General features: G+C 53.8%; 1 protein-coding gene across 3 annotated transcripts in view; it reads left to right on the top strand.

The window, feature by feature from the left end:
* Window positions 1–4001: 4001 nt before the first annotated feature.
* The window catches only part of GSE1 (Gse1 coiled-coil protein), a 110251-nt gene continuing 101709 nt past the window's right edge, over window positions 4002–12543 (top strand). For all 3 annotated transcript variants that reach the window (XM_044269739.1, XM_044269735.1, XM_044269733.1), the window contains exon 1: window positions 4002–4152. In XM_044269739.1, coding sequence (XP_044125674.1) covers window positions 4116–4152 — 37 coding nt within the window. In that variant the 5' untranslated portion in view covers window positions 4002–4115. The remainder of the gene's footprint in view (window positions 4153–12543) is intronic.

Raw genomic sequence — 12543 nt, 5'->3', positions numbered from 1 at the left:
GTTAAAAACGCTGTTCCCCCCTCAGGAAGCCCCTTATGGTTTTGCCTTGATGAGAGGGGGGAAACCGCACGGAAGACAGACGCTGCTGGGAGCCTGGCGATAAGAGGGGCAGGAAATGGTTAACAGTGATGGTTACGAGCAGTGGATGTGAATGGCTGCACAAGGGGTTAATGCTTGCAGGCGGCCATTGTGAGGCGCGCAGGGATAGGAAGTGGTTAATTTTGGCTTCTCTTCCTCTTGTAAGCTCATAATCCGGCAGTCGGTGATGCGACTACCTAACCCTCCGCGGGCACACACCGGGGGGCGCTGCTCGCAGGTATACAGGCCGCCGGGCGCCGAGACGTCTTCTGCTCCGCGTCCTTTCCAATGTCAACAATGTCTCACGTGTAGAATGGCGGCGACGTGTTCTGGCCGGGAGTCAATATTGACACAGGGAGCTGTGTGGTCCCGACTGTGGCGCAGGTCGCGGCTGTTCGCAGGGAACAGTACGACACGGACACCGCCAGCGACCCGCGCCGCAGTCATACTGCGAAATCCAAGGGCAGATACAATATATCAGCGTTATAAGAGGAGCGAGTCTGTGGCCCCTGCAGCCGGGGCCCGATCCTCCCGTTATCTGGGACATGCTTGTGCTCCCAGGGACCGGCCCGAAGGGGGATCACTCTCACCCTCCGCACTGCTCAGATTACCTGATTAGCCGAACGATGGAAACGCCAAATTATAGCTGATCTCTGCTTGCTGTCAGTGAATGGAATCATTTTTGTTTACATCTAGAGAAGGAAAAGCCGTCATGACCTCCTAATTCTCACAGCTGATGGTTGGTTACAATGTATCAGTCCAGACAAGGCTCCTGCAGTACAGTAACCCTGCACTGATACTGTGCTGCTGTGCCCACCTGACCGAGGATGGTCCAGAGCGGCGTCTCCAGTCATTGGGGCAGAGGCAGCCGGTCGCATGTTCACACGTACAGGTTTTGACCGTGTGTTTGAAGCCAAAATGAAGAAATATAAAGGGGGAGGGGAGGTGCGCCAGATACCACTGCCGAAAAAACCTGATCAAAACCTGTACACGTGAATATACCCAGCGCTAGTAGTGGTCACATGACGTGGCGGTCCCACAATATCGCGGACTAGACAAGGAAAATGTGGAGACTCCAGAAATAATTGTCAACGGCCCCTTGTCTTGATCCCACATGTTAAACCACTGCCCCCCCCCCCCCTTTATTTTAATGGGAACAATTGGGGGTCAGTTCAGAAATTTTCATTGTCTATAATTATCATTCTGAACATGTTTGTGCTCACTTCCCGGGGACCTGCTGGCGGTTACCTTCAGACCCCCTTTACTTGTTCAGACCGTGGGGTGCTGCCCCCTCTTGTCGGGTCACAGGTCCAGACCCCGGGTGCTGCCCCCTCTCTTCGGGTCACAGGGCCAGACTCTGGGTACTGCCCCCTCTTCTCGGGTCATGCAGACTTCTGTATTTGTCATGGTTAGACTCCATTTACCGGTCTGGACCCCGGGTGCTGCCCCCTCTTCTCGGGTCACACGGACTTCTGTATTGGTCACGGTTAGACCCCATTTACCGGTCTGGACCCCGGGTGCTGCCCCCTCTTCTCGGGTCACACAGACTTCTGTATTTGTCATGGTTAGACTCCATTTACCGGTCTGGACCCCGGGTGCTGCCCCCTCTTCTCGGGTCACACGGACTTCTGTATTGGTCACGGTTAGACCCCATTTACCGGTCTGGACCCCAGGTGCTGTCCCCTCTTCTCGGGTCACACAGACTTCTGTACTGGTCACGGTTAGACTCTATTTACCGGTCTGGACCCCGGGTGCTGCCCCCTCTTCTCGGGTCACACGGACTTCTGTATTGGTCACGGTTAGACCCCATTTACCGGTCTGGACCCCGGGTGCTGCCCCCTCTTCTCGGGTCACACAGACTTCTGTACTGGTCACGGTTAGACCCCATTTACCGGTCTGGATCCCGGGTGCTGCCCCCTCTTCTCGGGTCACACAGACTTCTGTACTGGTCACGGTTAGACTCCATTTACCGGTCTGGACCCTGGGTACTGTCCCCTCTTCTCGGGTCACACAGACTTCTGTATTGGTCACGGTTAGACCCCATTTACCGGTCTGGACCCCGGGTACTGCCCCCTCTTCTCGGGTCATGTAGACTTCTGTATTGGTGACGGTTAGACCCCATTTACCAGTCTGGACCCCGGGTGCTGCCCCCTCTTCTCGGGTCACATGGACTTCTGTATTGGTCACGGTTAGACCCCATTTACCGGTCTGGACCCCGGGTGCTGCCCCCTCTTCTCGGGTCACACAGACTTCTGTATTGGTCACGGTTAGACCCCATTTACCGGTCTGGACCCCGGGTGCTGCCCCCTCTTCTCGGGTCACGCAGACTTCTGTATTGGTCACGGTTAGACCCCATTTACCGGTCTGGACCCCGGGTGCTGCCCCCTCTTCTCGGGTCACGCAGACTTCTGTATTGGTCACGGTTAGACCCCATTTACCGGTATGGACCCCGGGTGCTGCCCACTCTTCTTGGGTCACGCAGACTTCTGTACTGGTCACGGTTAGACCCCATTTACCGGTCTGGACCCCGGGTGCTGCCCCCTCTTCTCGGGTCACACAGACTTCTGTACTGGTCACGGTTAGACTCCATTTACCGGTCTGGACCCCGGGTGCTGCCCCCTCTTCTCAGGTCACGCAGACTTCTGTACTGGTCACGGTTAGACCCCATTTACCGGTCTGAACCCCGGGTGCTGCCCCCTCTTCTCGGGTCACACGGACTTCTGTATTGGTCACGGTTAGACCCCATTTACCGGTCTGGACCCCGGGTGCTGCCCTCTCTTCTCGGGTCACACAGAATTCTGTATTGGTCACGGTTAGACCCCATTTACCAGTCTGGACCCCGGGTGCTGCCCCCTCTTCTCGGGTCACACAGAATTCTGTATTGGTCACGGTTAGACCCCATTTACCAGTCTGGACCCCGGGTGCTGCCCCCTCTTCTCGGGTCACGCAGACTTCTGTACTGGTCACGGTTAGACCCCATTTACCGGTCTGGACCCCGGGTGCTGCCCCCTCTTCTCGGGTCACGCAGACTTCTGTACTGGTCACGGTTAGACCCCATTTACCAGTCTGGACCCCGGGTGCTGCCCCCTCTTCTCGGGTCACGCAGACTTCTGTACTGGTCACGGTTAGACCCCATTTACCGGTCTGGACCCCGGGTGCTGCCTGCTCTTCTCGGGTCACGCAGACTTCTGTACTGGTCACGGTTAGACCCCATTTACCGGTCTGGACCCCGGGTGCTGCCCCCTCTTCTCGGGTCACAAGGACTTCTGTACTGGTCACGGTTAGACCCCATTTACCGGTCTGGACCCCGGGTGCTGCCCCCTCTTCTCGGGTCACACAGAATTCTGTATTGGTCACGGTTAGACCCCATTTACCGGTCTGGACCCCGGGTGCTGCCCCCTCTTCTCGGGTCGCGTTGCCAGCAATGATTATTACACGGAGATTGGTGGTGGTGGTCCGCTCTCCTCCTCCTCCTCTTATTCCAGCCCTCTATTATTCTAGCCTGGGGGGAGCTGATGTCTTCTCCTTTTCTTCCCCTGTCTCCTCCATTCAGTGGCGGGGCTCGAGGGAAGCAATTGCTCTTGTGCTGCCGCCGAGCCTGCAGCTTCTCCCCGGGACCACCTTGTCGCATTGAGATAATTTCTTGCTTTTCCCCCATTTTATTATCTACCCCCCCCCCCCCCCCAATCCAAAAAGCAAAGAAAGGAAAACAATAGATGCTTTCTCCCTGGCAACAGGACGCCTGTGAGCGTGGCCCCCCTGAGCCCCTCGCCCTTGACATTGAGAGGACTGGATGGGGGCTGTCTGGGAGGCAGATCACTGATTCCTCAGCACTCCCTCTGTCCCTCCCCGACACTTTCTTCCTCTCTCTCTCTCTCTTTTTTTTTCATGTAATTATTTGCATTTCTGGGCTGGAAGCAGCAAACACGGAAGAAGCAGCCGCTGAGAGGAGAGCGCCCAGCTGCCCGTGTGAAGCCCCCGCACATCATGGGACAATAATCTCATCTCTCAGCTTTTCGGAAACTTCAGTGTTAATCATGTTTGGATTAAAACCTCCGCTGTACTACCTGCCAGGTAAGGACACGACCCCCTCCTGCAGTGCCAGCCTGGGCGCCTACTGGCATTGTGTGTAAGAATGATCTCCTACCCCCTGTGGTGCCTGGCACCCTTACATCATGTGTAGCTCAGCTCCTGTGCCATCCCCTGGCGTCACTGTGTAATATATGGTGGGAAGTAATGAGCCCCCACCTCCTGCAGTGCTGGGCACAGTGGTTGGCACTCGTGTATACTCCAGCTGGAGTGTCAGCCTGGGCGCTTCCTGGCATTGTGTGTATGAAGGATCTCCTCCCTCCTGTAGTGCTTGGTGTTGGGCTTCCACCCTGGTGTAGGAGAGGGGTGAGGATGGCACCTTATTGGGCACTATCTAGGGTTATGCAATCCAGCTGGAGACGACATTGTGTAATAATACAGTTTGTGGTGTAGTAGGGTACAGTAAGCAGGCAGTGCCATCCCCAGTGTATCCTGGCATCTTCAGTGTGATATGTGGGTGCTGGTCACCCTGCTCCTGTAGTGCCTGGCACCCATCTTTGGGACATTCCCTCCCCGGTCTTGCAGGGCAGGCAGTGCTTGCTTCCGGCAGTGCCATCCCCAGTGTATCCTGGCATCTTCAGTGTGATATGTGGGTGCTGGTCACCCTGCTCCTGTAGTGCCTGGCACCCATCTTTGGGACATTCCCTCCCCGGTCTTGCAGGGCAGGCATTGCTTGCTTCCGGCAGTGCCATCCCCAGTGTTTCCTGGCATCTTCAGTGGTATATGTGGGTGCTGGTCACCCTGCTCCTGTAGTGCCTGGCACCCATCTTTGGGACATTCCCTCCCCGGTCTTGCAGGGCAGGCAGTGCTTGCTTCCGGCAGTGCCATCCCCAGTGTATCCTGGCATCTTCAGTGTGATATGTGGGTGCTGGTCACCCTGCTCCTGTAGTGCCTGGCACCCATCTTTGGGACATTCCCTCCCCGGTCTTGCAGGGCAGGCATTGCTTGCTTCCGGCAGTGCCATCCCCAGTGTTTCCTGGCATCTTCAGTGGTATATGTGGGTGCTGGTCACCCTGCTCCTGTAGTGCCTGGCACCCATCTTTGGGACATTCCCTCCCCGGTCTTGCAGGGCAGGCAGTGCTTGCTTCCGGCAGTGCCATCCCCAGTGTATCCTGGCATCTTCAGTGTGATATGTGGGTGCTGGTCACCCTGCTCCTGTAGTGCCTGGCACCCATCTTTGGGACATTCCCTCCCCGGTCTTGCAGGGCAGGCATTGCTTGCTTCCGGCATTGCTTTCCCGGTGTTTCCTGGCATCTTCAGTGGTATATGTGGGTGCTGGTCACCCTCCCCCTGTAGTGCCTGGCACCCATCTTTGGGACATTGCTTCCAGCATTGCTTGCCTTTGCTTTGCTGGCGCTAAGTGCGGATCCGTGTTTTCTGGAGCACTTTAGTGTCGCTCTGGTGGGTTGGTGTGATGTTACGCCCGTGTTTTCACGGTTGGGCACACTCCGCCGGTGGATCCGCCGCCTCTGTGGATGGGGAAGTCGCCTCCTGTTTTATTTATTCACATTCGCCTTCCGCTTTAATGCACTGAGAAGTTGCCAGTCCTGTCAGGGCGCTGTGACATGTGCTTAACCCCCTGGCACTGCTGCTGACACATTTGCTGCGGAGGCTTGGGGTCGCTTGTTAACAGGCTACCAGGGCTGACCCCCCGCATTAACCCCTTCGATGCTTGGCGCTACTGAAGTGCACATTCCTCCCCACAGGAAGCGGCTGCATGTATTCCTCTGCCAGATGACAGCCACATCTGGCGCTACAGGGCTACCGCGCATGACACCCCCAGTCTCTGGCGGGGGCATATGGCTACCCCGATGCTGATCATTGGGGAGACGGTCAGATGCATCCTGGGGTTCCTAGGAAACTTCTATGTGGGTTGCATGAGGTTCACTAGATTGTCAGCTCTGTGGGTCAGGGCTGTGTCCTCTGGCATCTCGGTGGTTAATCATGGTTGGTGGCAGCTGCAGCTTCCATCTCCTCAGATAACATTTTCAGTTTTGGTGGTTTTGTGGCCGCGCGCTCTTCATCTATTAAGGGCTGTTTATTCCGGAAGCGTCTGTTGCGCGCAGACATGGTGGTTTGCTCCAGATACTTGCACCCCTTGCCTGCCGGTCTGTGTGAGAGACGGATCCGCAGCTTTAGAATAAGGCCTCATGCACACGACCGTATGTATTTTGCTGTCCGCCCAAAAAACGGATCTGAAAAAAATACAGATGACGTCCGTGTGCATTCCATAATTTGCGGAACAGCTGGCCCCTAGGCTACATGCACACGACCGTATGTGTTTTGCGGATCCGCAAAAAAAACAAAACGGATGACATCCGTATGACATCTGTTTTTTTTTTGTGGCTCTATTGTAACAATGCCTAAAGTGGACAAGAATGGGACAAGTTCTATATTTTTTTCGGGGCTACAGAATGGACATACCGATGCGGACATTTTTTGCGGACCCATTAAAATTTATGGGTCTGCATCCTATCTGCAAAAAAAACGGGACGGACGCGGAAACCAACAACGTTCGTGTGCATGTAGAACAGTTCTATCCTTGTCTGTAATGCGGACAATAATAGGACATGTTCTGTTTTTTTACGGAACAGAAATACGGAAACGGAATGCACAGTAACTTCAGGTTTTTTTTTTGCGGACCCTGATTCCGCATGCGGTCCGCAAAAAAAAAAAACTTAATAGACACGAAAAGAAAATACGTGAGTGTGCATGAGCCCCAGGTGATGCCCCCATTGTATACAGACCCTGCCATCCGATGGTTTGTGTTATCACTTGGTCGCCGTCCTGGCGCCCGCTGCTCTCTGATGGTCGTAGGTAGGAGCTCGTCTTCGGGACATTGGGGTAAGCAGTTCATAAGTCGCTCCTCACCGGCTTCTTAGAGGTCGATCATCGTCTTCCGCTTCCCAGAGGTCGGCTTTTCATTTAGCCCCTTGTCACCGCCACACCTGACGGGCACGGAATTTTATCAGACGTGTGTGTGAATTACAGTCACTTCACGTGCGGACGTCTGATAATGTGCAGGGGATCATCTGCAGGCGCTCCTCGAACGGTCCCATGTGACAGTCCCTCATGCACCACTATAGGGGTAAAGCCTCTTACATGCGCCTGTGCAGCGAGGCTCCTCCGCTGGGTGGTCGGAGATCGCATCGTCCTGTCCTACTGCCTGACACTACGGCACGTACATGGGTTACTGCACTTTGGTCTGGACATAGCTGCAGGCTGTACCTGGCAGTGTGGACGTCATACTGCACAATACAGACAGTATACAATGCAGAGGATACAGTATACAATGCAGAGTCGCAGTTAAAAATTTCACAGTATACAATGGAGGGTCATCGTACAGGCCTGCACAGTATACAATGCAAAGTCACAGTCCACATTTACACAGTATACAATGCAGTGTATAATGCAGGGTCACTGTACAGGCCTGCACAGTATACAATGCAAAGTCACAGTTCACATTTACACAGTATACAATGCAGTGTATAATGCAGGGTCTCAGTTCATGATTGTACAGTATACAGTTCAGAGTCACAGATCATGATTGCAGAGTGTACAATGTAGGGTCGCAGTTCAGGATTGCACAGTTTATAATACAGGGCAGGATTGTACAGTATACAATGCAGGGTTGCGGTTCAGGATTGTACAGTATATAATGCAGGGTCGCGGATCAGGATTGCACAGTATATAATGCAGGGCAGGATTGTACAGTATACAATGCAGGGCAGGATTGCGCAGTATACAATGCAGGGTCACGGATCAGGATTGTACAGTATACAGTGCAGGGTTGCAGTTCAGGATTGTACAGTATACAATGCAGGGCAGGATTGTACAGTATACAATGCAGGGCAGGATTGTACAGTATACAGTGCAGGGTTGCAGTTCAGGATTGTACAGTATACAATGCAGGGCAGGATTGTACAGTATACAATGCAGGGTCGCGGATCAGGATTGCACAGTATATAATGCAGGGCAGGATTGTACAGTATACAATGCAGGGTCGCGGATCAGGATTGTACAGTATACAGTGCAGGGTTGCGGTTCAGGATTGTGCAGTATACAATGCAGGGCAGGATTGCACAGTATACAATGCAGGGTCGCGGATCAGGATTGTACAGTATACAGTGCAGGGTTGCGGTTCAGGATTGCGCAGTATACAGTGCAGGTCGCGGATCAGGATTGCGCAGTATACAATGCAGGGTAGAATTGTACAGTATACAATGCAGGGCAGGATTGTACAGTATACAATGCAGGGCAGGATTGTACAGTATACAATGCAGGGTCGCGGATCAGGATTGCACAGTATATAATGCAGGGCAGGATTGTACAGTATACAATGCAGGGTCGCGGATCAGGATTGTACAGTATACAGTGCAGGGTTGCGGTTCAGGATTGTACAGTATACAATGCAGGGCAGGATTGCACAGTATACAATGCAGGGTCGCGGATCAGGATTGTACAGTATACAGTGCAGGGTTGCGGTTCAGGATTGCGCAGTATACAGTGCAGGTCGCGGATCAGGATTGCGCAGTATACAGTGCAGGGTAGGATTGTACAGTATACAATGCAGGGCAGGATTGTACAGTATACAATGCAGGGTAGGATTGTACAGTATACAATGCAGGGTAGGATTGTACAGTATACAATGCAGGGTCGCGGATCAGGATTGCACAGTATATAATGCAGGGCAGGATTGCGCAGTATACAATGCAGGGTCGCATTTCAGGACCTCCCAGCAGTTAGGGTGTCTTTTGGCTGTAGATTATTTCCTGCGCTGTTTTGGCCTCGGTACCTCGCGCTCCTCCATCGTGGTTTGTCGCTCATCTCCCCCAGATTGCGGCTTTTTGCCTAAAATGGAAATGACTGAGAGTCTCCGTCCTGTGCTTCAGAGGCCGCAGGGTGTGCCCGGACCGCGCAGGGTTAGTGCAGGACATCAACGAGGACTGTTCCTAATGTGAGCCCCTCCCCCGCGCACCGTACAGTCGCCGCGCTGAGCTGTCACCCGCCAGGGGCCCTCTTCACTGTACTTTTATTTGCTCCTGTTTTCTCCTCTAATTGGATCAGCCTGGTCCGAATTAAGCAATTTATGTCAGAGCCTTCAGAGCAGCAGTTCGGCTACTGTAATTCAGCTCAGATTATGTCAATTGGAAAACTGGAGCGACGCGAGCGCCGGAGGCCGCGTGTCTATAGAGTCCCCGTGTGTCACAGCACATTGATGTCATCGCGGGTCCCAGGCCGGATGGCCGCCATGTACAGTGGGACGGGGTTAATGGAGTCATCAAGGTCTTGGAGGAGGAGGTTTTCCCAGCGGGGTGATCATTCTCTTGCTTGTGTCTCTTTCCACCCACGCCTTGTGTCAGGGCGCACCAGACAAGACTCCTCCGCTGGAGCACAACTCCCACCATGTGCTGGTTCACCACAGGAACACTCCTCCAAGGTTCACGTTGGGGTGCAGATTGTGGGCAACTCAATGGAACAGGAGAGCCCGGCTCCCCACATGGTGCAGAACTACAACTCCCAGCGTGGGACTGATGGCACTCCCAGGGTAGACAGTGGCGGGTTGGACCTTGGACAGCAGAAGTCGTGACTGGAGGAGTTGTCCTCCATCAGCCATTGAGCCCATCCATATGAACTTGTGTGGGTGCCCATGGAGGAGGACATGGCGGGGTCAGGGGTCCCGCTAACGCACACAGATGTCTGGTTTATGGCAGTGTATGAGGTCTGTCTGTTCTCATGGGGCAGGTGTGACGCCTCGGTTTATAGATGGTGGCAGCGGTTAGGACTCGCGCGCCGCCCCACCTCTTCCCACAGAGACTCTTGTCACAAATGAGTAGGTGTTTGCTGAGTGATGTTCCGACAGAGCAGCCAGGGAAGCCCTGTGTATGTGCTCTTCCAGGCAGGAAAACACTCCTATCCTCCACCACTACTCCCCCCACTCTCCAGCCTGCTGACCTGCAGTCACCCTCCCGAGTCAGACCCTGCCACCAGCGCTCTATCTCGCAGTACACCTGGGGGGTCGCGGCAGAACACGATGTAAGGTGGTGTCTTTTGGGATATTTTTGCACTTTTAGCAGCAGCCGAATCCTCCTCCGTTTGACCTCAAAGGCTCACCCCATCCCCCGAGGTCCCCGCATACCGATTGCCATGAGGACTCTTGGACCTTTCTTGTAACGAGTCTGTACAGAACCGTTTGTGTCTTCAGAGTCCCTTTTTGGTGCCATCAGAAGACGTCTCTGATCTCTGGGCACGCGCTGTCCGCATAGTAAGTAGCTGCGACTGATGACTGCGACCATCTGCAGAGAAAAATATTCTTCCGGCTGCTAAATTTTCCAAATGATGAATCAGATTGCAATCACTCGGAGACTATCCTCTCTGATCATGAACGCTCGTCCTCGGCTGAAGTATTTTAGTCTTGTATTGGGTTGAGGACTCGAACCCACAAGCCGTATAAACCAAAGCGCATCCCACCGATCCCTTATGGGAAAAATAAAGTGTATATATTTGGCCTGAAATGCGTCCCCTACAAGGGAAGAAGAAAACCCAGAGTTCAGCTCTGGAGTCGCCCCTAAGGAGTTAATGCAGACGTCGTCCCCTGACTTCAGCTGTGTGATTACCGTTATTATTTAATAGCAAGGCGTTATCAGTAGCTGCGAGACCATGCGGTGAACAAGCTCTCAACCACCCAGGGACAAAAAAAATTGCGCAGCAGCCTTTGGAAACGCCGCCTCCCAAGCAGGCCTCTCGGGATAGCTTTTTACAGCTACCTGGGGCCGTTTTCAAAGGAGTGAGGCTCTTTCTTGAAAGACTCGAAAAGAGCAAAGGGAGGCAGTAATGAGAGGCTGTGATCTGCTGCGTATCAAAGTGCCCGTTTTTTCTTTTCCTCAAGTCTTTTTTCCTTCCTGACTCCCCAAGGTCTGATCTCCCCCCATTCAATAGTCAGAAAGGATAGCCCGCTGCTTAGATTGCATCTCATTCTCTGTCATTTTGTGTCATTTAGACAGCTGGATCGCTGCCGGGAGGGCGGCTGAGACGCCTCTTGTTTGTGCTTCTTCTGATGTGTTATTTAAAGGATCTCGGCCTAGTTGGGGAGCTGTGAAAATGATCTGGCGGGTAGCAGCCCCCCATATGACCCTGCCCCACTCTCGTCCTGCCTTTGGTGCCATTAGGCCCGCGCTACATCGACGACTTCTTTTCCCCATTGTCTTCTTGGTGACGTTGTTGTAACGCTCGCTGTCGGGCTGCAGAGTCCGGATGGGAACGAGCAGAGTCAGGGTCTTATAGGGGACTGGTGATCGCCCCAGCTTCCCTCCACCACCACGATTTTGGGTAATAAAGGATAAAGCGAAAGACGCGTTGACTCCTTAGCCGTTGGGGAACGGGCGGCGTTGTGTTTCTCGTGCACGAGAGACGAGAACATAAAGGGACAACACAAATATTTGCTTTGCGCCTCGCTGTAAGGAGGGAAAGGTTCCTGGATACATGGCAGAGATTTCTGTGCCGCGTTCCTCCTGTCGGTGAGACCGGAGGGCGCCAGACCCTATGTTAGTGAGACCGGAGGGCGCCAGACCCTATGTTAGTGAGACCGGAGGGCGCCAGACCCTATGTTAGTGAGACCGGAGGGCGCCAGACCCTATGTTAGTGAGACCGGAGGGCGCCAGACCCTATGTTAGTGAGACCGGAGGGCGCCAGACCCTATGTTAGTGAGACCGGAGGGCGCCAGACCCTATGTTAGTGAGACCGGAGGGCGCCAGACCCTATGTTAGTGAGACCGGAGGGCGCCAGACCCTATGTTAGTGAGACCGGAGGGCGCCAGACCCTATGTTAGTGAGACCGGAGGGCGCCAGACCCTATGTGCGTTCTTCAAGATAACTGTGCACTTAAATGAAACCGTGCAAAACGAGAGCAAAGGTCATACGCGCAATACTTGCAGTTATCGGCACAATACACGGTGTGAGGCCAAATAGATGTAAATCTTTATAGTAATCCCCCAGTAAGGCCTTCGCAGCCGCCTCGCCCTGTGACCCGGAATATCTCGGCAGCGCAGGGAGCGTGTTAATGCTCTGTCGCTTGGTATCTCTGTAGTAATTAGACTGATGAACGATCCCCCCGTCCTATTCTCCATCCATTATATCCCCCCTGCCCTCCAAATCCTTTCTTCTGCTCTCTGGGAAAAACAGGCCACGGTTGACACTGTTTCCAAGACAACAGAATTTGGGACTATTGAGGTCTGAAGTTAATCCAGTGCTAGCGATATGACAGGCGTGCCGGGGCTTTTAGCGCCCACGAGCCTCCGGGGCTTCACAGCAACATCAGTGGATGAACAGAGACCTGTGGAGCTGGAACCGCGCCGCTCATAGACGAGCGGGATCTTCC

This window comes from Bufo gargarizans, chromosome 10 (assembly GCF_014858855.1).
Source record: "Bufo gargarizans isolate SCDJY-AF-19 chromosome 10, ASM1485885v1, whole genome shotgun sequence".
Classification (NCBI taxonomy): domain Eukaryota; kingdom Metazoa; phylum Chordata; class Amphibia; order Anura; family Bufonidae; genus Bufo; species Bufo gargarizans.
Note: the sequence above shows the minus strand (reverse complement) of the source record. Positions and strands in the feature narration are given on the sequence as shown.